This window comes from Lissotriton vulgaris, chromosome 10, assembly GCF_964263255.1.
Source record: "Lissotriton vulgaris chromosome 10, aLisVul1.2, whole genome shotgun sequence".
NCBI classification, from domain to species: domain Eukaryota; kingdom Metazoa; phylum Chordata; class Amphibia; order Caudata; family Salamandridae; genus Lissotriton; species Lissotriton vulgaris.
In genome coordinates this window covers 807,963,054-807,989,025 of record NC_141698.1, presented here as the reverse complement: position 1 = coordinate 807,989,025, position 25,972 = coordinate 807,963,054, and the positions used below count along the sequence as shown (strand labels likewise).

Below are 25,972 nucleotides of genomic sequence, written 5' to 3'. Positions count from 1 at the left end.
GCCTACCGACGCGCAAGGGTACTGTGACGCAAAAAAATTCCAGATCCAGTCTGACGCCTGGGGATATTCTAAGGTAAGGAATCTATCACTAACTAATGTCTCTTACAGATATATCGTTACACAAGTAGTAACTTGTGCTTCAGACACACAGAGCAAAGTTACGAGCAGAGAAATGTCCACTTTCTAAAAGTGGCATTTTCTAAATGGTAATGTCAAATCAAAGCTTACCACCTATGAGGATTTGTCACTACCATTCCAAAGATAAGAAACCTGATGTAGCTACTACTTTCTGATCTGGAATAACAGCTTAAAAGTGCTAGTCTGAGAGGAGTAGGCCTCACAGTAGTTAAAAACTAAATTAGCTGTTATTCGCTACCAGGAAATGTAAAACTTAAGTACATGTCCTACCTTTTAGTTACTCAGCACCCTACCCATCGGGCTACCTAGGGCCTACCTTAGGGGTGACGTATGTGTAATAAAAGGGGGGATTATGGCTTGGCAAGTGCATGTTAAACTGCACAAACAGGCCTTGCAATGGCAGGCCTGAAACAGGTTTGAAAGGCTATTTGTGTGGGGGCATAACCAGTGTTGCATGCCTGCGAGTAGCATTTAGATTACAGGCCCTGGGTATATGGTATACCTCTTTACAAAGGACTTGCAGGTAAAGCACATGCACTTTAGCACTGGTAAGCAGTGGTAAAGTGTTCAGAGTCCTAAGGGCAACAAAAAGACACAGGCAAAAAGTGAAGGTAAGTAGGATAAAAGTTAGTGGGGGAGACCACCCTAAGGACTGCAGGTCTAACACTGACCTTTTTTCAACTTTTTGTCGAGAGTTTTTTTAGACTTTATCTTCTGGTTCGTCGAGAGTGCCAGCTAGGAAGGCTGCTTTCAAGTCCTGTGGCGCCTGTCACTAACAGATTTGTGACTGACCCACATTTGGTGTGCCTCTGGTCTTTGGACCATGACAACAGTCTCAAGATCTGTTACCGCATCATGCATCCCAAGGCCTTAAAGGAGCTGTCCCTCAAGCTCCTTAACATGCTGCGATGGTAGCCAAATATAGGTTAGCAACACAAAAAACCTAGGGGTCTAAAAAGAGGATATTTAAGAACCTCTACATCGACACCTGGGTGTCTAAGTTAGTACAACCAGCAAGCCTAGACTAACTAATTCTGACTAAGGGCCGGAAAATTCACAAAAGTAAACCAACAGTGATTGTGGAGGACACATTCAGGATTCCCATCAAAAGATTGTATGATCAATATTATCATTTGGTCATCCTTCAAGGGTCAGATGTCTCTAGATCATTGAGACAAAGATCGTACCCTTATCAGAGAGATGGGATTCGAGCCCACAATCCCTTTAGGACCAAATGATACAGATCTGATGAGATTAAGTGCAGTGCAAAAGAAAATGTGGAAGTGGTGAATCTAAAATAGGATAGAGAACCACCAATAGGAAATTCTTTTTATTAATGAAGAGGTCTCTTCCTATTAAAAACAAGCACAGTGCAAAATTATATGCAGTTTAACCAAATACCTGCATGGGGGCCAACATGTTTCAGCCACTTGGGAGTAGAACCCTAGGCTTTCTTCAGGGCCTCTGTTCTATCTAGTAAATGCTACTGCGTGTAATGACTAACGTGTGAGAATAAATCATAATGACATAAAAGGATATGGTCTTCCATCATCTGTTTAGTACTACTCTGTGTCAACTGGTGTTTCGTACATCTGTAACAGTCACAAGATGGATACATTATTAGAAAACTCACTGTACCCAATTAACTCTCCAGTGGCATTTAAGGACAGTATCTACTCACCCAGTATGTCCGGGGAACAGACCTCACCTCTCCAGGACCTAGCTCAGGAACTGTGAGACCCCGCTCTGTAAAGGCAAGAATGACTAGGCTTTAACAACAACAGCAGGGAGACCATGTCTGTCCTATTCTGTGTAGTATTTATGATGTAAGCCAAGTTCATATTTTCTCCCTTTAAAGAGAAACTCTCTCCTTTCATCTTAACTCCATAAAGTTCGCCCACTCAGGACCAAACCCCTTCAACCTCTCCAACTCAATCAAGAATATTAGCTTGAAAAAACTCCAAATCAGTCTAAAAAGTTAGCTTATTTAGTAATGGTTCTAGAATCCATACTTAAAACTAAACATAACTGTACATAACAAATGTATTTGAAGAGAAATTGTGTGTCTACATCGTAGTGGCCTCACATGAAGAGGCTTACCTGTCCATCGTTGTCTCGAGCCAGTACTAAGTCAGGGGGAGGCAACGAGCATGACCAGAATAGCCAAATTTAAATGGTCGAGTGGGGGACCAATACAGTCCTCGTTATGGCGTTTGTGTGTTCAGTACTAGATGTGAATAGCATAAAAAAACGTATTGCGGTCTTTTTTGATAATGCTTCAATTTCGGAAGTATTAAAGATGAACTTACTTCTATAAATAATGTTTCTTTTCTCAAGCAAAAATGAGCCCGTTTCCGTGAAAACCAGACCCGCACTCTCGCGAGAGTGAGCCAAGACTACAAAGTGACGTCTTCCATCGTCAGTAGTTTACGAAGAAGTTTATTATATTTAGAGACCTAGCCATATCGCGGTCTCATTTGTGATTAATAGGGCCTAGTCAAAACATCCTTCAGGGGAAATACATTGGAAGGAAATGCATTCACTCTGTGGACTCTATGATCCAGCCCGAGGAAGGAAGTCTCGCGGGAGAAACAGGAACTACCCAAATGCGTCATACGCTACGCTTTTGTAGTTTAATCAGTTGCCAGATAGGACCGCTATCTATGCTCATAAGTCTTAAAGAATGTATAGCGCATAAGTGGGATAGCAAGAAAAAGACGAAATTGGAATTTATGTCTCTGTTCAAATTAGGGACAGATACTTGTTCACAAGGGTAAAGGACCGAAATAAGTCAAGGTTACTATGGGTGTACATCAACCACGAACAGTCCGCCCCTTTGAAACCTCAGTAAAAATAAATCCTCTAACAAGAAAAGCTATTATTTTGGAAAACTCTTCATTTAAGACTAAACCATGGTATTTCATCATTTAACCCTTGACTGTCAGTATGCAATTTGTATACCCATTTCTGCTGATGTGAGAAGGAATGAAAGGCTTTTCAAGGACAAACCACGTGAAATCTGATTCACTGTGGTTATGTTGTATGAAGTGTTTAGTCAATTTAGAAACACTCTTCTTGCACCGGAAAGTACTTTTGTGTTCAAGCATTCGCGTTCGGACCTTTCTGGTAGTCATTCCGATATAACGCTCATTACATGGACTCTTCAGTTGATAAATCAAATTGGAGCTATTGCAATTAGTAAATTGCCACAACTCCCAGGGTCGATTGGTGCCGATATCTACACTGGTCACCTTGGATGTCTGTGAGCAAACCGAGCAACCACCACAGGGGTGGTGTCCAGTTGCTGCTGGTAAATCCCACTTTCAGTAGATCCCACTGCCAGATTGACCAATGAGATCAAGGTCCTGGTGGAAGAAGCTCTGACAGAGGGTTGGATCACTTCCCTTGAGGCACAGTTTTTACAGGCATCACAGCCAACTATGCCTTATTTTTACACCCTGCCCAAGGTGCGCAAGGCCCAGAGACCACCTCCAGGTAGGCCTATCATTTCCGGCCAAGGATCAGCTCTGGAGCCTCTCTCGGCTTTTCTAGACCACTTTTTAAGACCAATAGTGCATACTATGCCCACCTACTTGAAAGACACCACCGACGTTTGACGCATTTGGGTAGTTCCTGTTTCTCTCGCGAGACTTCCTTCCTCGGGCTGGATCTAGAGTCCACAGAGTGAATGCATTTCCTTCCAATGTATTTCCCCTGAAGGATGTTTTGACTAAGCCCTATTAATCACAAATGAGACCGCGATATGGCTTGGTCTCTAAATATAATAATCTTCTTCGTAATTATTACGATGGACGACGTCACTTTGTAGTCTTGGTTCACTCTCGCTAGAGTATGCGTCTGGTCTTCACGGAAACTGGCTCACTTTTGCTTGAGAAAGGAAACATTATTTATAGAAGTAAGTTCATTGTTAATACTTCTGAAATTGTTGCATTATCAAAAAAGACCGCAATAAGTTTTTTTATGCTATTCACATCTAAACATGAGTACTGAACACACAAACGCCATAACGAGGACTGTATTGGTCCCCCACTCGACCATTTAAATTTGGCTATTCCGGTCGTGCTCGTTGCCTCCCACTGACTCAGTACTGGCTCGAGACAACGACGGACACTTAAGCCTCTTCATGTGAGGCCACTACTGTGAGAAGTTGGCCTGATATATGATGCTCACTAGTTCTAGTGATCACCTTGTATCATTCCAAACAACCCTTATGGTGATTGGTTGTAAAGTCAGTCTTATAGACCAGCTATCCTAGTGGTAGCATGGACAAAGCAGTCTCAGGCTAAACTCTTTTGGCATGTGAAGCCAGCTGTTTTACCACATATAACCCAATGAATACCAAGTGAAAGGGCACCACACAGGTTGTTATGAAAATAAACAATATATTTATTAACTAACATACACCTCTGAACTCCTTATGAGATCAGAGGGCTAAGCACATGACAATCTCTTAGGAAAAATACGTTTAAGTTGCACAAATTACAATGGTGCCCTAGGGGCACGACAGACCATATACTAAGTAAGTGGAATGTGAAAGTCGATAGAAGGAATGGAGCTTTCCAGAGGCTGTAGGATCGCTGGGACCACGCTACACTAACTTTAGGTAAGTAATAGGAGGCCCACAGAACGCGTTTGCAGAGTGTGAACTCACACGTGAGTTGCGTAACAACGTCTATGGACAGTACAGTTCAAGAAAAAGGTGAGTACGGACAATCCTGACTAGTTGGGCCTAAAACGACAATGGAACTGGACACTAGGAGGGTCAAGTTACCCTTGAGCACCGAAATGCTCTTGTTACCTCACCCACAGGCTGCGGGTGCATAGGTGCGAAGTCGTGTCGGGTTCCGGCGTTGAAGTCTATGGAGCCTGGAAGAAAAGATGCTGCAGGCGACCAGGAGGAAGATGTCCGGTGTGATCCAAGGGTGGATCAGAGATGTTGAAGACCTGACAGCAGAGGGGACAATGTTCAAAGTCACTAGTCAGTGACTGGAGTGGAACCAGATGTCGTCGTCTCGATCAGGTGAAGAGTGGACGCTTGTCTCTGCAGCCACGTGGACCAGGAGGTGTCTTCGACGACCAGGATGGAGGCACGAGCTGTCCCACGAAGGCTCTCTCTGTCGGCGGTGTCGGATCCGGATTTGGAATCAACAGGCCTTGGCAAAGGCAACCCACGCGGTGAGTGGAAAAGGCGTCTGGTGCGGACCAGGAGGGCCCGGGGGGCTCCTCTTTTGGAAGGGAGCAAGGGCCAGTCTGGAGCAACCGGACCAGCAGTGAAGATTTCAAGGTCCGTCGTCTAGGAGGCCACAAGCCAGCCGGCAAGTGACCAGACAACGCGTCGAGCAGAAGGGCCCCACGCAGATCTCGTGGAGGCTGGAGGGCTGATCTTCAGTGTAGGAGCTGCTCTGGGCTGGGGCTTCTCAATCCCCAAAGCACTTCGTCGAGGTTACCTCAGAAGTCGTGCTGGAAGCGAAGTGCAGTTTCTTTCAAGATGGCCGGTCCCACGTGTCTCGTCGCACCAACGGATCTCAGCTGTGCTGCAGATGTAGGTAGAGGTCGGAGAGGTCTGGGAATCCGGGTCTCGTCGGGCTCTGAAGTCTGAATCCTCGAGGGAAGGCGACAAAGTGAAGCCGCTGGACGCTTGATGGTGCCTGCAGTTGCAGGGTGGACACTCCTTGCCCACAAGGGAGATTCTTCAGTCTTCTGTGGAGCAGAACGTCGAAGTCCAGAGTTTCTTCTTGTAAAGTTGTTCAGGATAATCTAATTTGGAATGGGACCAGCTCCTACCTTTATCCGGCTAAAGGGGGCTGTACTACGACTAGGTCCCTCCTCTGGGGGGGACCAGGAAGGGGGGTGATTACACCCCCTATTCTTTGTCCGGTCTTGCGCCAGAGCTGGGGCTGGAGAGCCCCAGGAACTGGTTTAGACCGGTGTATGCACAGGGACACCTTGTGTGCCCCAGGCATGTCTCATTCCTTTCAGCCCTGTCCTAACCAATACACAAAATCCTGTCTGGGGTGGTGCTAGCACCTCCCAAGGCAAGAAACCCTTTGTCCAAGCCTCCCTCGCTGGAAGGACTCCCAGCAGCAGGAGGTCAGACTTGTGTCTGTGGTGGCAGCATCCATTTTGTGATGCTGAGGCTCGAGTTAACTTTAACCGGGGTTCACAGTTACATACATGTCGTGTCCCTCTAGAAGGGTGGAATGCTACCCCCGTCGCCAGAATTGGCGAGGGGGTAGCATTCCAATTCGTATGGCACCTTACTCGACATGTTTTGATAATGCTATACCAAAGTTAGCAATAACCGCGAGGATTATAATGCACTTAAGAGTATATGGTATAGCGTTAACATGGAAACAGATAAAGGACTTGGTTCCGCAAGCTGCAAACGGGCTCAGCTCATGCCAGAGCACCATCTCACATAATTCCAAGCACTCTGCCTTCAGGATTGATAAGGCCTGCCATAGGAGTGACTGATAGGAATATATGTGTCCATTTTAGGGTTAGATATAGGAATACTATATCAAAAGCAAAGGGTGATTACACCACCTTACCCCAGCTGTCGTGCAGCCAGTTGTGTCAGATTTGGATGGCCAGCCAGGGGTGGCATAATACATGCTGCAGCCCCTGGTAGGCCCTGGGTACACCTATGCCCTGGATACCTAAGGTATACTGTACAGGGACTGATAAGGTGGCCCAGTACCAATTGGTAAATGCACCTAAGGTACATGTGTGTCAATTTAGAGAGAGAACAGCTAGGCTGTGGGTCTGATTAGCAGGCCCACAGCCAGGGAAAGTCGTAAACCAGTGAAGCAAAAAGCAAAAATCTGGGGTGATCATAGGATTGCAGACCCCCCCCCCCCCCCCTAAACTTTGGGACAATAAGCTAACCTTGACCAGGTGAGTCTTCTTGCTCTAAGTGGAAATACCTGGAGAGCCCATCTGCATTGCCATGATCAGTGCCAGGTCTATGCTCCACTGTAAAATCCACCCCCTGTAGGGAAATGGACCACCTAAGTAGTTTGGGGTTTTCACCCTTCATCTGATTCAGCCACAAGAGGGGCTTATGGTCGGTCTGAATCTTGAAATGAGTGCCAAACAAGTATGGCCTCAATTTCTTCAGGGCCCAACCCACAGCAAAGGCCTCCCTCTCAATAGCTGACCAATTCTTCTCTCTGGGGTCAGCCTTCTGCTAATAAAAGCAATGGGCTGGTCATGACCATCAAAATTCAGCTGAGATAGAACAGCTCCCACACCCAACACAGAAGTATCTGTTTGGACAATGAATGTTTTGGAGTAGTCTGGACTCTTTATGATAGGTGCTGTGCACATGGCCTGCTTTAGGTCGTCGAATGCTTTTTGACAGCTTGCTGTCCACTGAACTTTCTTTGGCATCTTTTTACTTGTCAGGTCATTAAGTGGAGTCCCAATAGATCCATAATTTCTGACAAATTTCCTGTAATATCCTGTCAGGCCCAAGAAAGCTCGAACCTGAGTCTGGGTGGTTGGAGGAGCCCAGTCCTTGATGGCCTGTATCTTGCTCTCCAATGGCTGAACATGGCCTCCACCTACAAGGTGGCCCAGGTATACAACCTGTGTCTGCCCTATCTGGCACTTAGTGGCCTTGATAGTGAGACCTGCCTTCTGCAGTGCCTCTAACACTTTCCTCAGGTGGACCAGGTGATCCTCCCAGGTGGAGCTAAAGACAGCTATATCATCAAGATATGCTACACAGAAGTCATCCAACCCAGTGAGAACTTGATTCACCAGCCTTTGGAAGGTGGCAGGTGCATTTTTCAAACCAAAGGGCATTACCACAAACTGATAATGCCCACCAGGGGTAGAAAATGCTGTTTTGGGCTTGGCCTCCTCAGCTAACCTGATTTGCCAATACCCAGCTGCCAGGTCAAATGTACTTAAGTAGTTGGCAGAAGCCATCCTGTCTATAAGTTCATCTGCTCTTGGTATTGGGTGGGCATCAGTCTTAGTGACTGCATTGAGGCCTCTGTAGTCTACGCAAAACCTCATCTCTTTCTTACCACCCTGGGTGTGAGGCTTTGGCACTAGAACTACTGGACTTGCCCAAGGGCTATCTGAGGGCTCAATGACTCCCAGCTCCAACATTTTCTGCACTTCTGTCTTGATGCAGTCTCTGACATGATCAGGCTGTCTGTAGATTTTACTCTTGACTGGCAGACTGTCCCCAGTGTCAACCTCATGGGTACACCAATTGGTTTGACTGGGTGTCAGAGAGAACATATGTCTAAAGGATTGAATAACTTGTTTGCAATCTTTTTGCTGATGTTCAGAGAGGCTGCCACAAAAGACAACACCATCTACTGACCCATCATCAGGGTTCTGAGTGCGCAGGTCTGGGAGAGGGTCACTCTCCTCCTCCTGTCCCTCATCTGTGGCCATGAGCAAGCCCGTGTCCTTCCTGTCGACATATGCTTTGAGCCTGTTTACATGGAGCACCCTGAGGGGGCTCCTGGGAGCTCCAAGGTCCACCAGGTAGGTGACCTCTCCCTTTTGCTCAATGATTGTGTGGGGCCCAGACCATTTGTCTTTGAGTGCTGCTGGGGCCACTGGCTCCAGCACCCACACCTTCTGTCCAGGCTTGTACACAGTCAGGACAGCCTTTTGGTCATGCCAAGCTTTTTGTATTTCTTGGCTGGCCTCAAGGTTTTTAGATCCCTTTTCCATGTACTCAGCCATCCTGGAGCGGAGACCAAGTGCATAGTCCACAATGTTGGCTGCAGGCTTTTTGAGAGGTCTCTCCCATCCTTCCTTCACCAAACAAAGGGGTCCTTTTACAGGATGCCCAAACAGAAGTTCAAAAGGGCTGTAGCCAACCCCCTTCTGTGGGACCTCTCTGTAAGCAAACAAGAGGCAGGGTATCAGGACATCCCATCTACGCCTGAGCTTTTCAGGTAGTCCATGAATCATCCCTTTGAAGGCCCTGTTGAATCTCTCAACAAGCCCATTGCACTCTGGGTGATAGGGTGTGGTGAACTTATAGTGGACACCACATTACTTCCACATTGCAGTCAGATATCCTGACATGAAGTTTGCACCTCTGTCAGAGACAACCTCCTTAGGGAAGCCCACTCTGGAGAACACTCCAACTAGGGCTCTTGCCACAACAGGTGCTGTAGGGATACTATATCTAAAGCAAAGGGTGATTACACCACCTTGCCCCAGCTGATTGATCAGCCAGTTGTCAGATTTGGATGGCCAGCCAGGGGTCGCATAATACATGCTGCAGCCCCTGGTAGGCCCTGAGTGCACCTATGCCCTGGGTACCTAAGGTACACTGTACAGGGACTGATAAGATGACTCAGTATCCAATTAGATATGCACCTAGGGTACATGGATGACAATTTAGAGAGAGACAGCTAGGCTGTGGTCTGATTAGCAGGCCCACAGCCAGGGAAAGTCCTAAACCAGTTGAAGCAAAAATCGGGGATGACCATAGGATTGCAGACCCCACTCTCCTACAACTACGATGTAGACACACGATTTCTCTTCAAATACATTTGTTATGTACAGTTATGTTTAGTTTTAAGTATGGATTCTAGAACCATTACTAAATAAGCTAACTTTTTAGACTGATTTGGAGGTTTTTCAAGCTAATATTCTGGATTGAGTTGGAGAGGTTGAAGGGGTTTGGTCCTGAGTGGGCGAACTTTATGGAGTTAGGATGAAAGGAGAGAGTTTCTCTTTAAAGGGAGAAAATATGAACTTGGGCTTACATCATAAATACTACACATAATAGGACAGACATGGTCTTCCTGCTGTTGTTGTTAAAGCCTAGTCATTCTTTCCTTTACAGAGCGGGGTCTCACAGTTCCTGAGCTAGGTCCAGGAGAGGTGAGGTCTGTTCCCCGGACATACTGGGTTAGTAGATACTGTCCTATAGGGCGATTTTAATGCCACTGGAGAGTTAATTGGGTACAGTGAGTTTTCTAATAATGTATCCATCTTGTGATTGTTGTTATAGATGTACGAAACACCAGTTGACGCGGAGAAGTACTAAACAGATGACGGAAAACCATATCCTTTTATGTCATTATGATTTATTCTCACACGTTAGTCATTACACGCAGTAGCATTTACTAGATAGAACAGAGGCCCTGAAGAAAGCCTAGGGTTCTACTCCCAAGAGGCTGAAACGTGTTGGCCCCCATGCATGTATTTGGTAAACTGCATATAATTTTGCACTGTTCTTGTTTTTAATAGGAAGAGACCTCTTCATTAATAAAAATAATTTCCTATTGGTGGTTCTCTATCCTATTTTAGATTCACCTCTTCCACATTTTCTTTTGCACTGCACTTAATCTCATCAGATCTGTATCATTTGGTCCTAAAGGGATTGTGGGCTCGAATCCCATCTCTCTGATAAGGGTACGATCTTTGTCTCAATGATCTAGAGACATCTGACCCTTGAAGGATGACCAAATGATAATATTGATCATACAATCTTTTTTTTTTTTTTTTTGTCCAAGACCTTTAATGCATATTTCAAATTGACACAGCATAGAGCCTACAACCCCGAGGGCCGGCTGCGGTACATATAGGCACTTAGCGAGAGTCTCAGAATAGCACAGCCATTCAGCCGACATCCCGGGGGTTCGGCGGCGTGATAGCAAGGTGTGCATAGAACAGCCAAAGCTGTGGATCGGATAATCTATAGGTCTATGGTATTTTCATTTTAAAACAAACATAACTAAGCAAAGCAGAGGAACATCTATGTGAACAATTGCAGTCCGCATTCTTTGCCACAGAGCACGCACGGCGCGACAGTAATCATATCCAAACTCACTGAGGGATGACCTGCCTGGTCAAAGCCATATCTGCCGTTGGGGAAGTACACAATTCGCCCCTATAGGCATTCCATCGACCCCACTTCTTGTCCCAGACCCCGGGACAACCCCTGGTTTTGTAAACTGATTTTTCCGACAGCATGCACACATCCATCGCAGCCACCCATCTAATCAGGAGCGGTTTGTGTGGCGAACCCCATTGCATAGCTATCTCACGCTTTATGAGGAGGAAGCTCAGGTCCCCCCAGCGCTGTTCTATCGCTGTGGATCATACAATCTTTTGATGGGAATCTTGAATGTGTTTCCTCCACAATCACTGTTGGTTTACTTTTGTGAATTTTCCGGCCCTTAGTCAGAATTAGTTAGTCTAGGCTTGCTCTGGGTGTACTAACTTAGACACCCAGGTGTCGATGTAGAGGTTCTTAAATATCCTCTTTTTAGAGCCATAGGTTTTTTGTGTTGCTAATATAATGGTTGAGAGGAGAGGAGTTTAACCTAGGCTGGTCTTCAAATACTCCTCAGACCCTCCACTACTAAGATTGTTGTATATATATATATATATATATTTATAGCCAAATATAGGTCCCAAGATCAGTCAAGGAGGCGCTCCAAGCGGGTAAGTCACACCGGCACAAGAAGACGAAGAGATCTTAGAATTTACCACGTCAGTCAGTCATTTGACGAGACGAGGGAGTGCCAGCGCTCAAGTCCTAGCTCTGTGGTGGAGCCTATGCCTGGGACATCTCTGCACCTCCCAGAGTTTCTGGGAGCCGGAGTGACCCCCACCAGTTACATAACTTTTATGAGGCTGTGCACATCATATGTGGGTGGCCTGTCCCCGCCGGAGTGCCTTTTGGCCCCTTGGATTAGTTAGGGTCCCATACTGGTCTCCTATCTGTGGGTTCTCCCCTGGCGCCTGTTGGGCTGCTTTGATCCGCTGATGGACCCGGAGCGGCACCGGTTGAGCCCCCCTCGACCATCCCTGGCGCCTGCTCCCGTGCCATCACGGTGGCGATAACCCAGTCATCATCCCAGACTCTTACACAGAGCAGGATGGGTATCGTACGATTCTGGCGCTGCCAAGGGGGCAGATTCTCCCTAATGGAGCAAGTGCACTTATTTGTACGACAGGCCTCAAATGGGGGATGAATGGGAGGGGACAGCAGACCCTTATGGGTATCAGTGTGAAGAGACTGATGACAACTGGTATGATGATATGGCAGATGCCAGTGTACTAGACACCTCCCCAGACACTGGCCTGGTTAATCCCCCTACCAAGGCAATGCAGGCGGGTGCATCTTTCGCAATGGCGGTACGAAGGGCGGCTGAAGTCCTGGATATTACACTGCCCTCGGTGGCAGTCAAGGCACATGTCTAGACAGAGGTGCTTCAACTGGGAGTTGTACAATGAATCCCTTACAGACATCCTACTCTGGGCCTGGTCCAATCCCTGCACAGAGGCTCCTGTGCATAGGACAATTGCCCGCCACCATTGCCCCATCCCAGGGGATCCCAGTTTCCTCACCCATCATCCCACTCTGGAGAGCTTGGTGGCCAGGTCTCTATTTCAAAGGTTAACCCCGACTCATTCCCCACCACTAGACCGGGAATCCAAAAGGCTGGATACCTTTGAGAATGTTCCCTTTAGTATGCACTCCGACCATCATGGCCATCCAGAATATGCCATCACCTGCAACCATGCATGTCAATAACATCCAACTGTTGGGTTTTGTAGCTAGTCCAAATGGGCTACTTCTGCCCCTTTGTGACCACCCATGCCACCTTTATGTGACAAGCTGACGGAGGACCACCTCTCCTTGCTTCATCATGAGGTGCTAGCTCTCTTGGCCAAGGTTTCTATAGAGAAGGTGGCGGCATCAGAAATAGGTCGTAGTTGCTAATCCTGCTACTTTATGGAGGGAGGCCATTGTCCTATATTACACCTGCACTTTCCCAATCTCCTCCTGAAAAGGAGAAATTCAGAATGCTCACTCTTGCACAAGTCATGTCTGCTCTGGCCCCATGAGACTAGGTGGTGTCACTGGACTTACTGGATGCTTATTTTCATATCCCAGTCCTGCCTTCCCACAGGCGTTACCTGTGGTTCACAGTTAGCCAAGAACACTTTAAGGTTGCTCTGTTCCCTTTAGGCCTTACCAGTGCCCCTCGGGTGTTCACGAAACAGATGGCTGTGATTACAGCTCATCTGTGAAGGTCTGGGTTTCCAGTCTTTCCCTACTTCGACAATTGTTTTGAAGGTGTGCTTGCCCCAGGCAATAAACTCCGACCTTCAGACTACAGTGAATCTCTTGCACTAGCTGGGGTTCACTAACAATGTGCCGAAGTCACACCTGACTCCTTCTCAGATGCTTTCTTCCATTGGAGTTGTTCTGGACACAGTACAGTTTTGGGTCTTTCCTCCCAAGCAGTGAGTTGAAGATTTTCAGGCTATGATACCGCTGTTTCAGCCTCTGTCCTATACTTTGGCGGACTTGCTCTGAGACTGTTGAGCCCCATGGCGTTCTGCATCCTTTTTGTGACATATGCCTGCTGGCATATGAGGGCTCTCCTGTGGGACCTGAATTCGGTGGCTAGCATAGTTCAATTGGGTCAGTGGCAGACCCCTCTGCTTTCCCCAACCGGAACGGATTGTAGTGGCAGATGCATCACTTCTGGTATTTGTCGACCATCCGGGAGAGGTGGTGGTCAGAGGAGTCTGGTCTCTGGAGGAAACCAGACTCCACATAAACCTGTTGGAGCTCTAAACGATCTGGCTGGCATTGAAGGCCTTCCTTCCAACAATCGGGGGAAGGCTGGTACTGGAGTTCATGGAGATCACCACTGCCATTTAATATTCCAAGAAACCTGCTGAGGTGAGGCGTAGACCCTTTGCCAAGAGGCTCTGTGCCTTTGGACTTGGCTGGAGCGTCTAGGCAGATCCCCGGTGGTTCAACACCTGGTGGGCTCTTTGAACACCACGGCTGACTCAGCCATTGATGCCTTGCCTATATCAAATGGCGTCTCCATCCGGCGGTGGCACAATGTCTCTTCCGATAATGGGGAGAATCTTGGTTCGATCTGTTCGCCTCCGTTGAGAACATGCAGTGTCCGCAGTTTTGCATGTTGGAGTTTCCTAGGCGGCTTACACTCGGAGACTTGTTTCGTCTCAAGTGGGTCTAAGGCCTACTGCATGCCTTTCCGCTTATACCACTCATGCCCAGAGATCTCAAGAAGGTCAGGAATGTCCAGGTCCAAGTGATCCTTTTGGCTACAGATTGGGCACAGCTTGAGCTTGAGCACGGGTCATCCAATCAGGTTGTCTCTTCGGAGGATCTTCTGTCGTAGCAACAGACCAGTTTTGCACCCAAATCTGAAAACACTTTGCCGTCATGCATTGAGGTTGAGTGGTGACAGTTGACCACATTCCACCTTCTGCCTGAAGTCTCCAATGTTATCTTGGCAGCCAGACAACTCTCCACCAAAGCAGTATACACCTGCCATTGGAGCAAGCGAGACAAGTTGATCTTCTTCCTGCTCCTCTTTCCCATGTTCTTTTGTTTATTCTTTCCTTGCTTTGCACACTTTAAAAGGCTATCTTTCTGTCATTTTGGCATTTCTGTGGTTGCCAGATCAGCCATCCCTCAAGTACCCTATTGTACATTTTTAGGTCTCGCTGAGCCAGCGTGCATGCGCTGCTCGGAGAGACATTTAGGAGGGCTTTGAGAAGTGCTCCCAAAGCGGCGATCAGCTTGCCAGAGCGCGCACAGGTGTGTGCGACGTGCACAGCACTTTTTCTTGTCGCATGTGCGCACCACTGGCTTCACCACTGACGTTTTTTTTTACATTGCATTCCTTGAAAGGCTCTCCTGCCCCCCACTGCACTCGTTTGTCCGACCCGTTTGTCTCTAGTATTAACCCCCCATGTAGACTCGTTTTTTAAATATATAAGTAAATGTCTGCATTCCTTGACAGACTCTCCTGCCCCCCACTGCACTCGTCTGACCGACCCGCTTGTGTCTCCTATTAACCCCCATGTCGCCTCGTTTTTGAAATATATAAATAAATGTCTGCTGTACGAAAAAGAAAAAAATGCATGTCTAGTGACTTGTTCCAATGGACACACAGTCGGATGATTTATGAACTTTTCTCGGGCTTCACTCTGGTATGGCCACATGATGGTGCCAGCGATCTTCTGATTGTTCTCAGCACAGGTTTCACGTTTCATTACGGACTTGAACAATTATCAAATTGAAAATGCCAGCCTCTGCTTCTGATTCCTGCCTTCTTGGTGTGTGAAGTTGTAAATTATAGAAACTGCTAAATTCTTTGGAAACGTTTGCGAAGATTGCAACGTTTTTCGCTTTGCCACTTCAATGCACCGTGATATAAATACTTGCACCTGAAAATCATGACATCTGTCAAAATGTGTTTCGCACGAATCTTAGACTTTGACACCCGTGCGGTTGCTGCCTCGCGACAGGGGGTGGGGCGACAGTCCCTGCATTTGCCGCCCAGCTCACCCATCCCCAAGGCCAGCCCTGGATGGAATGGTTATAATTACAACTGCTGTCGACAACTGTGAATCATGGATGCCTTATTGTAATTGTTGTTAACTGCCAAAACTGATAAAAACTCTAATAAATATATATATATTTTTTTAAACAGCGCATTATTTGTGAAGATTTGTAATTGTTTAAGCAAGCAATGTAAGTATTGGATTACCAAATTTGTATTAAAGAATGAATATATTTGCCCCCAAAAAAGTCTGATAACTTAAGGCTCTTGCAACATCCTTCACGTGGTGAATTAAATAAATGAAACCCCCAGTCTGAAATAATTCTTACCCTCTAGCATTAATAATGTGGAGCATTGCATGAAACCACCCTTAGTAACTTGGGCTTGTATTTTTAGACTTCAATATCCCTCCTTTCTTTTTTTTTTTAATGATATCCCACGGCTGTCCTTAAGTGTGCATATGTTTTCTTTAACCTGCTACATTGCGGTTACAGCCAGTCTGTAGTTTAATAGCCCATGAACCTAATTTTGGGAGACCCTTTCTTTCTCACACAGATCTATGTAAGCACTTTATCCTTGAATGATGGCTAATCTTGATTCTGGTCATCATTTAATAAAGAGGGGGAAGAGAAGTGTGAGCCTGTGAGTCCCAGCAGTTTGACTGAAATAAATGATTAAAGGATGCTAGTCTTACATGTGTTGAAGAGTCTGGTACAACATTATGTTAACGTATGATGTCATGGGTTACTTTAGAGCCACGGTAGGCTTTTGCCTTGCACCCTCACCTTAAATTGCAATAAGAAGGTGCTAGATTGCAGCGAATTGCCTCAAAAATAAGAGCATTGCGGTGGGAAAGGGAGCACCAAAATTGCACAGTATCATTCTGCCCAGGGCTTTTACAATTCTTGCACTGCCCTATCTAAATCAGTCCAAAGGGAAACTCCCCACCCCTGCCACCATGTAATCTCTGCAGCAGCATGGTGTGGTCCACGTCTCACTTATCCAGCAAAACCAGTACAGTTAGACTACCTGAATTTAACATGTGTTCAATGTTATCCGATATATCCAGCAATGTGGTATGGTACTCTGATCTGTTTTTTTTAGGCACGAGTGGGGAGCTCCCCATGGAATTGATGTTTATTGCACATAATTTGATATGGATTTGAGTCTTCACACACTTCTTCCACTGTTAAATTTCAACAGGTTTTGACCTGCTCCATTCATCAGGTGAAAATTGCACGGGGTTCGGTGTTAACCACAAAACTTCTAATTCAGATTGCTGCACAAATTCTTTTTTGTACTGGGGGTCGTCATTTTTCATCCTCCATCATTATTTTGTCTTCCAGGACGGCTGTGCCATGCTGTTCTAAAGAAATAAATGGCTGCCTTCATGGTTTAGCCTCCTGAGGATGCTGTCTGTATATTACGTGCTTTGGAAGCACCAATTGGAAAATAAACAAGTTTTGGCATAGCCAGTAGGTCTCACCTTTGGGACCTAATAAGTGTTTAGTTATCCAGCACAATATCCTTGGTGCAACAACATCAAGTGTTTCATGGCTAAACACTTATAAGGTCCCAAAGGCGAGACCTATTGGCTATGCCAATGCTTGTTTTGAAAGGTCTCCAAAACATGCTCAAACCTGCACCCTTCATTATGCCACAGTGGGACCATAATTAAGTTCTCACATTCCTAATATGTGCTCCTTTCGAACAGTTACGCAGCTGTCCTATCAGGGTCCTTACCATCAAAACATCCTTCCAAGTGTTGCTAATATCTGCCCGAAGATTCAGTGAGCAGCAGGCCTCATTCCCTCAGCCGCTGTACCTCACCAGACAAACTGATCCTTCGGAATAGAGCATCCTTCTTCCCAAAGGTGGTCGCTCCCTTTCCTGGAGGCCAGTCCATCGCCCTGCCTGTCTTTTACTCTCTGCCTCACCCCTCTAAATAAAGAGGAGAGACTGCTTTAGCTGGACCCAAAAAGTGTTGTAGTTCTACCTTGACATCAGAAGAGAGTTCTGGGTGGATAATCAACTCTTTTTGGGGTACATCAGAAGCAAGGGTGATGCAAAACCAGACCATCTAATGATGGATAGTGCTCTGCATCAAAATCTGCTATGTAGTGGCCAGAAAGCAACCTCCTGAAGAATTGTGAGCTCACTCCACCAGAACTAAGGCTGCAACCTTTAGCTTTCAGAGTACCTGTCCTGGATATCTGTCAGGCAGCAGCGTGGGTCTCCCTGCACATGTTTAAAAAGCACTACTGCCTGAACAATCTGGTCTGGTGGGACTGGCATTTTGCCTGTTCGGTCCTTCAGGATTTTCTAGTATCAATCCATGTCGATATCTCATCTCCGGGGAGATGAGATATCTGTTCTGATGGGGATCTGTTCTGATGTAGGTAATCTGTGTCTAGATGTCTCTATAAGATGAACAAGTTACTTACCTTCGGTCTGGCCTTATCTGGTAGTGACTTTCTAGAGGCAGATTCCTTACCGACCCACCCAACCTCTCCGCGGATGTATTTCAGAGTTGGGGACTGTCCGAGTTTCACGCACCAGTGTTCTTCGTGGCTCTGCGCTTTTGGCGTGATAAGTTGTAAAAACAAACTGATGTCAGCACACTGGGGTTGGGCCTATATAGGCACCGGGTACGTCCCTTCCGGCGCAGATGACTGACGCCACGCGAAGCCAAGCTTTACTGACCATGAAAAAGTTTCCAGATCTAGTCTGATGCCTGGGGAATATTCCAAGGTATGGAATCTGAGGCTAGGAAGTCTCTAGCAGATAAGGAGTTACCAAAGGTAAGTAACTTTTCATTATGTAAACTTACTTTTAACAGCCCTTGCTTCACCTATTTTGGCTACTGTATTTCTTTTAAAAACGCTTGAGGTGTAGGCTATGCACATAGACAAAAAATGGCGTGTCTAAATCTATTATATGTGTCAAAACAACCAGACAGGTCAACACATATTCATCAGTTGTGTATCTCAATTACAGGAACTTACATTGCTGAGGAAGCAGGTTGAGTTTCTTGCTGAAGAGAATGGAAAGTTACTTGGTCACCAGAACATAAATCAGAAGATTCAGTACCTTGTGAAAGTTAAGAAGGAGAATGCTAGACTTAGTGAGGTATGTTCTGCGACTCATTAAATATTTGTTCATTGATTAGTGCAATCAATTTTTTTAATGAAGTCATATTGATAAGAAGTTTTAAGTAGTATTTGTTACCGATCTCGACATCTGAGCAAGATTCTGCCCCATTCTGTTAAAGACCTAAACTTCTCTCTTAATATGTATAATCATTTTGGAATAGATTCCCTTACATTTTGAATCCTAACTCACAAAAGAAATGGCTCCTATATTTTCAGTGTTAACATTGGGATTGGCCAGTGAGAATTTGAGCCAGTGGTTGCAGGTGGGACTCTCCGGTACTCATTTTTGGGAACTGGCACTTAATTTTCATCTTCAGACTTTGACCCAGAGTAAAAGGGACATAAACACAAGAGGGGGAAGAGGAAGACTGAAAAAAGTGGCGAAGGTAGAATGCAGTAATGAAAAACAACCTGCACGCGTGGAAAAACAGTTAACATGTGGTAGTGGAAGAAAGAAGCATGAAGTAGAATCAAGACTGTGCATCCTTGGTATTCTGCAATCGTGGCATTGGTTAGCACTGGCTGCAGGCTACTGAAAGAAACATTCGGCACCAGCACTTATTTTGCCATGGAAGGTATTTCACATTTAGACATAAACCTTTTCCACCAGCTCTCCATAATCACTGGTAGCCTGATAGTCTGTCTTTTGAGGATTTTGCTTTATGTCCTAATGCCTTGGTTTTAGGTAGTAGATGTAAAAGCTAACAGTTGTTGTGCAATGTCGGAGATATCCCACAAACACATAGTAGAATCTGGTAGAGGCAGGTGATGAAACATTCTGCAGAATTATAATAGCACCCTCAGAAATAATCATTCCTCCTTGCATTTCACAGCGCTTCCTTCCTTCATCTCTAACTTTTTAAATAGTGCTTGCTTTTGAAATATTTTTCTGGTCACTTTGTAAAAATAAGTCGTTTAGGCATTATATATTTTTGATTGTACGGCAAAGACCAGGTGGATAGAATGAGTAATAAAGTCTGATAATCTAAAGTTAAATCTGTATTTATTATATTCTGAATTATGTTCTATTTCTACAAAATGTGTTTTCTATGAATGTTTTGTGTATTCTAATTTTGAACAATCTGTTTTTGTCTACAAGTGAACAGTTCTCTTGTGATGAAGAATGAGATCTGTTTTTGAAAAAGTTAATTAATTGACAACTTAATTGCTTCTTGCCCTTAAAGCTCTTTTCCTTGCTCTTATGCACATCCGTCGAATGAGTTGCCCCTCAGTAAGTGAGACATCTTGGCGGACTCTAGGAGTTATTACAGCAGCCCCTTTGCATGTAACAACTATGTAACTCCCTGTTCAAAGAAGTCACCTTGTGAATCAGTAGTTCAGAAGGAACGGAGATGCAGATGCTTTCGTGTACCAGCCACCTCTTTCCAAAGCAGCAGAAGATTGAGACGTCTACGGATCCCTTGCCTCGCGCGGGGACATACGCAGAGTCGTCGCCGGCGACTCCAGCGCCAAAGGTTTCGGCTCCAAGTCGTAGGAGAGTGTCTTTGCCGTTTTTTCTTTTCACCCCTCCACTCAAGGCGCTCTACTGCGAAATGCCTTTCCGTGTTTACCCGTGGTGGGCAGCTGGGGCGTTAGGCTGCAGTGTTTTTGCCTTTTTGTCTGCCGTTTGGCACGGTCCTCTGTCTGGGGTCCAGAAGGGTTATTTTCCTGTGTTGACAACTTTGTTCGTCCTATTTGTTTCTCCTCTTATTTTCCATCTGGTGGCTGGTTGGTACCCAGCTGCGCCTGCCGATTTTTCTGGTCCACGGCCAGGGGCCTAGGAGGGAGGCCTGGCCCCCCTGCTGCTGGTTTTTCGGGAGCCTTCTCCGACTATGTCTTTCTCTTCCACCTGCCTTTTTACTGAGGCGCTGTTCTGTCTGGCCTGTTGACGTTCAGCTGTGTTGAGTTTGGCCGCCCTCTTCACTGGGTGTGTTCCAGTTAGAGGGTTATTGCCCTTGTTTTCTGCTCTTCTCCTTGGAGTCTCTGGGTTGCTCTTCTTCCTTGGCGCTCCCCTTCGTTGCCTGTATCTGGGGTTTTCGGGGGAAGTCCCTGGTCCTTTAGCTGCTGGCCTTCTTTTTGCATTGCCTGTACCTGGGGCTTCCGGTGGAGGTCCCTGGTACATTTGCTGCTGACCTACTTTCCTTTCGTTTTGCCTGTACCTGGGGCTTCCGCTGGAGGTCCCTGGTGCATCAGCAGCTGGCTTCCTTTCGTAATGCCTGTACCTGGGGCTTCCGATGGAGGTCCCTGGTACATTGGCTACTGGTCTCCTTTCGTCTTGCCAGTACCTAGGGCTTCCGGTGGAGGTCCCTGGTACATTGGCTGATGGCCTCCTTTAGTATTGCCCTTCCTTCTCCTGCTTGCTGAGGGTGGGGCTTCCGCTTGCCGTGATGATACATCCCCTGTGGAGCTGTGTAGTCTGCTTGGGGGAGGGGTGGGGGGACTGCGCTCTTTCCCCCTGTCTCTGTGGCTCATCCCTTGCTGGAAAGGACTTTGTTATTTCCCTGTCCCGGCGATTTTCCCCTGTCGGGGTCTTGGGTTCGCCCAGGCTTGGGAGGTCCTCTCGCAGATCCTCCTTCCCCTTGGGCATGGCTAGGGTATCTATTCTACACTAAGGAATCTGTAGCTAGTAGTCTGTATAAGATGTACGAGTTACTTACCTTCGGTAACGATGTATCTGGTAAAGACGAATCTGAAAGAGACACGTTAGTGATAGATTCCTTACCTTAGAATATCCCCAGGCGTCAGACTGGATCCGGAAAGTTTTGCGTAGCAGTACCCTTGCGCGTCGGTAGGCGTCGTCTGCGGCTCCGTGGTCGGCGTCGTGGGCGCCGTGATGACGTCGTCGGAGTACTTAGACGCCTCCTCCGCGTGCTGACGTCAGTTCTTCTTTTTTCCGCGCCAGCCAGCACAGATCTGGAAAGAGCAGTTCCCTAGTCACTTTTTGACTAAACTTTTGTGATCTTTTGATCCATTTCGAAGTCTTTACGACTCCGACGGTGCCGTTAGGGATGCCCGGATTCAAGCATTGCGACGAGTGCGACCGTACCATGTCGGTCACGGATCCCCACCGCCTGTGCCTGATGTGTTTGGGCGTCCACCATGACGACGAGGCCTGCTCCGAATGTCGGGCCCTTTCGAGGAAGGCCAGGCGGGAGCGGTCCCGCAGGCGACTCGAAATCCACCAGTCGGCCCCGCGCCGTGTGAGGTCCCGGTCCCACGGGAGGTCGAGGGACAGGTCGCGGGGACGGAGCCTTCACAGCTTCGGGAGTCGGCGCCACTCCTCCGGGTCCAAGTCATCAGGTAAGAAGCATAAGAAGTCGAAGAGACATCATCGCTCTTCTGACTCCCCCGGACGCTCGCGCGATACGGCCGGGGGTTCGGGTGACACCGCCCACGCGGCTCCTCGGGAGTCGCGGGCGCCGCGTTCGGCCCCATACCCCCCGGTCCCTGGGCTGAACACGACGCCGGAGGAGATCGAGCGTTTCCTCATGGGCATGAGGTCCCTTTCTCCTCCGACGGGTTCCGCGGCGCCTTCGGGCCCAGCGAACCCGTCTGGGGGCCCTAGTGGGTCGGGGGCTACGACCCCGACGCCGTCGGGTGCTTCGGCCTCGAAGCCGCCGGCGCCTTCGGGCCCGGCGCCGCAGGGCCCCACGATCCCGACACCGCCGGTGCCCTCGGGCCCGGCGCCGCAGGGTACAGCGGCCCCGGCGTCGTCGGTGCCTTCGGGCCCGGCGCCGCAGAGCGCCGCTGGACCCTCCTCGGGCGATGGATCGTCACCGGTGGACCTTACGACCCCCCCGGCGTCGGTCCGTGTGGTGTCCCCTCCGGCGTCGTCCTCGGGCGGTGCCGTCCTCGATGCCTCCTCTCAATCGGTTCTGACGTCGGGACGACGCCTATCGGCGCCGATCTCGACGCCGTTTGGAGATTTTAGTTTCTATGAACCGACCTTGTTCACTTACGAACCTGAATTTCAGGAGATGGGGGAAGAGGAGAATTGGGAGGGGTCTGAGGACCCTCTGGCAAGAGAGTGCCAGTCTAACATGGACTGGACAGGAGACCTTGGGGAGGCCAGTGGCCTGGACACCTCTCCAAACACTGGATTTGTCTCTCCTCCTACCGTGGCTTCGCAGGAGGGTGCTACTTATGGTGTGGTGTTGATGAGGGCTGCCAAGGCCTTGGGCCTTGACCTCCCCGTCGCGGCCGTGAGGACTAACCTCCTCACAGAGGTCCTTAAGCTGCAGTCATGCTCCATGGAGCCTCTGCTGCCGTTTAATGAGGCCTTGACGGACGTTCTTTTGGGCACTTGGTCCAGGCCCGCTACAGGTTCGCCTGTAGATAGGAACGTGGCCAGACGCCAGCGCCCGGCCCCGGGCGACCCATGTTTCCTGTCCACCCACCCCACCCCCGAGAGTCTGGTTATCCAGGCCTCTAACTCCCAGACCGCCTTCCCGACGGCCCGCCGGACAGGGAGTCCAAGAGGTACGAGAACTATGGCAAGAAGATCTTCTCGTCCCTTAGCTTGGGACTGCGGTCTTCCAACACTGCATGCCTCTTGGGCCGTTACACCCACTCTCTGTGGGAAACGGTGGCGGAAGTGCTGCCAGAGTGTCCGTTGGAGGTACGGGCCAAACTCGGCCAAGCCCTAGTGGAGGGCCGGGACGCAGCAAAGTATTCAATCAGGTGCGGACTGGATACTACTGACTCGCTGGGCAGAGCGATGGCTACGACGATGGCGATACGACGCCACGCCTGGCTGAGATCCGCCAACTTTTCGGCAGACGTCCAAAATAACCTCATGGACATGCCGTTCGATGGCCGTCGCCTCTTTGGCGACAAGGCAGACCACGCGCTTGAGCGCTTTAAGGACTCCAGGGCTACGGCCAAGTCCTTGGGCCTCTCGGCCCCGCGCCAGCAAATGGGTGCCTTTCGCTCCTTTCGTGGCCAAGGAAGGGGCGCCCCCACACGTGCCGCCAGCCACTTGCCGCAAACTGTCGTCCAGCGCGGCGGCGGCCGTGGAAACCGCCGTGGAGGCGGTCGGGGAAACAAGCGGAGCCAGTCCACACCTGCCCCCGTTGCATCCGCCTCTAAACCCTCCTAGTCCGTGCTTTTCGGCCCATTTGACACCAGTGGGAGGCAGGGTTCGCCATCACCACTCTCACTGGCGCACAGTCACTTCGGACAGGTGGGTGCTGAAGATCGTCCAAAGGGGCTACTCCCTCCCCTTCGAGACGACCCCTCAAGCCATGCCACCGCAACACCACCGCGTATCGGAGGATCACTTGCGGCTCCTGCAGGAGGAAGTTTCGGCCCTCTTGGCCAAGGGGGCCATCGAGCGCGTTCCTGGGCCAGAAGTAGGACGTGGTTGCTCGTCCCACTACTTCCTGGTACCCAAGAAGGGCAAAATGGGCCTACGCCCTATCTTGGATCTGAGGAACGTCCACGGCTTCCTCCGGAAGGAGAAGTTCAAAATGCTGACACTGGCTCAGGTCTTGGCTGCCCTAGACCCAGGAGACTGGATGGTAGCGTTGGACTTGCAGGACGCATATTTCCACATCCCCGTCCTGCCGGCCCACCGGCGTTACCTGCGGTTCACGGTAGGCCTCGAGCACTTTCAGTTTACCGTGCTCCCCTTCGGCCTTACCAGCGCCCCACGGGTGTTCACGAAGGTGATGGCGGTGGTCGCAGCTCATCTGCTCAGGTTAGGGGTTTCAGTCATCCCCCTACCTAGACGACTGGTTGTTGAAGGCGGGCTCGCCCCAGGCAGTCGTCAGCCACCTCCAGACTACGGCGGATCTCCTACACCAGCTGGGATTTTCCATAAATGTGCCGGTCACACCTGTGCCCCTCTCAGAAGCTCCTTTTCATCGGAGCGGTTCTCGACTCGGCGCAGTTTCGGGTTTACCCGCCCGAACAGCGGTTTCGGGATATACAGGCTCTGATTCCGATCTTCGGGCCGTTATCCCGGGTTTCGGTCAGGTTGACGCTGCGGCTCCTGGGGCTGATGGCCTCCTGCATCCTTCTGGTGCATCACGCACGGTGGCGGATGCGGGCTCTGCAGTGGGACCTGAAGTTTCAGTGGGCCCAGCACCAGGGCAACCTGTCCGACCATGTCCTGATCTCGGAGGGCACTGCGAGACAGCTGCAGTGGTGGCTCACGGACCGCGTTTGGGTCAACGGCAGATCCCTCTCCCTTCCCCAACCGGAGCACGTAGTTGTGACGGACGCGTCCCTCCAGGGCTGGGGAGGCCACTTGGGAGAGGCGGAGATCAGAGGACTGTGGTCTCCGGCGGAGTCCCGGCTCCATATCAATCTGTTGGAGCTGCGGGCGATTCGTCTGGCACTGAAAGCATTCCTCCCGTCTGTCCGAGGGAGTGCAGTGCAGGTGTTCACGGACAACACCACCGCCATGTGGTACTGCAACAAACAGGGCGGAGTGGGGTCGTGGACCCTTTGCCAGGAGGCTCTGCGTCTCTGGCAATGGCTGGAACATCAGGGCGTGACTCTGGTGGTTCAACACCTAGCAGGTTCTCTGAACGCCAGGGCGGACTAACTCAGCCGTCGGTGCTCGATGGATCACGAATGGCGTCTGAACTCGGACGTGGCGCCAGGGCCGGCTCTAGGCATGTGCAAGCTGTGCACCTGCACAGGGCCACCAAACCCCAGGGGCCACCACACCAATATATATTCTTAATATATTAATCCTCTGAGGATGGATACATGTTTGCGTGGTGGCCCCTGGCAGGGATTTGGCGGTCTCCGGCTCTGTTCCACTTCTAAACTCCCTGACCCCCTCCCCTCTTTACTGGCCTGCGCGCTCCACCCCGCCCGGACCCCCTCTTCCGGGCCCCCTACCTACGCTCCCTGACCAGGGTCACCAGAAGCCTAGAGCCGGCCCTGGTGGCGCAAGGCTTCTTTCTGCGATGGGGAGAGCCTTGGTTAGATCTATTCGCCACCGAAGAGAACGCGCAATGTCATTAGTTCTGCGCGTTGGAATTTCCAAGGCGGCACTCGCTCTGAGACGCTTTTCGTCGCGAGTGAAGCTGCGGTCTGTTGTATCCCTTTCCGCCTATACCTCTTCTGCCCAGAGTGCTGAAGAAGATCAAGCGCGACCGGGCACAAGTCATCCTTGTGGCTCCGGACTGGGCATGAAGGTACTGGTATCCCGAGCTACTCAGTATGTCAGTCGATCCCCCGGTTCGTCTGCCTCTTCAGGAGGACCTCCTGTCGCAGCAGCAGCATGGGACGGTCCTCCACCCGAACCTGTCCAGTCTCCACCTCCATGCTTGGAGATTGAGCGGCGACAGTTGAGGCCATTTGACTTGCCTC

General features: G+C 49.0%; 1 protein-coding gene across 1 annotated transcript in view; it reads left to right on the top strand.

The window, feature by feature from the left end:
* Positions 1-25,972, top strand: part of KIF15 (kinesin family member 15) — a 927,627-nt gene that overhangs the window by 870,133 nt on the left and 31,522 nt on the right. Inside the window, exon 34 of the mRNA XM_086941724.1 lies at positions 18,492-18,623. Coding sequence (XP_086797850.1) covers positions 18,492-18,623 — 132 coding nt within the window. The remainder of the gene's footprint in view (positions 1-18,491; positions 18,624-25,972) is intronic.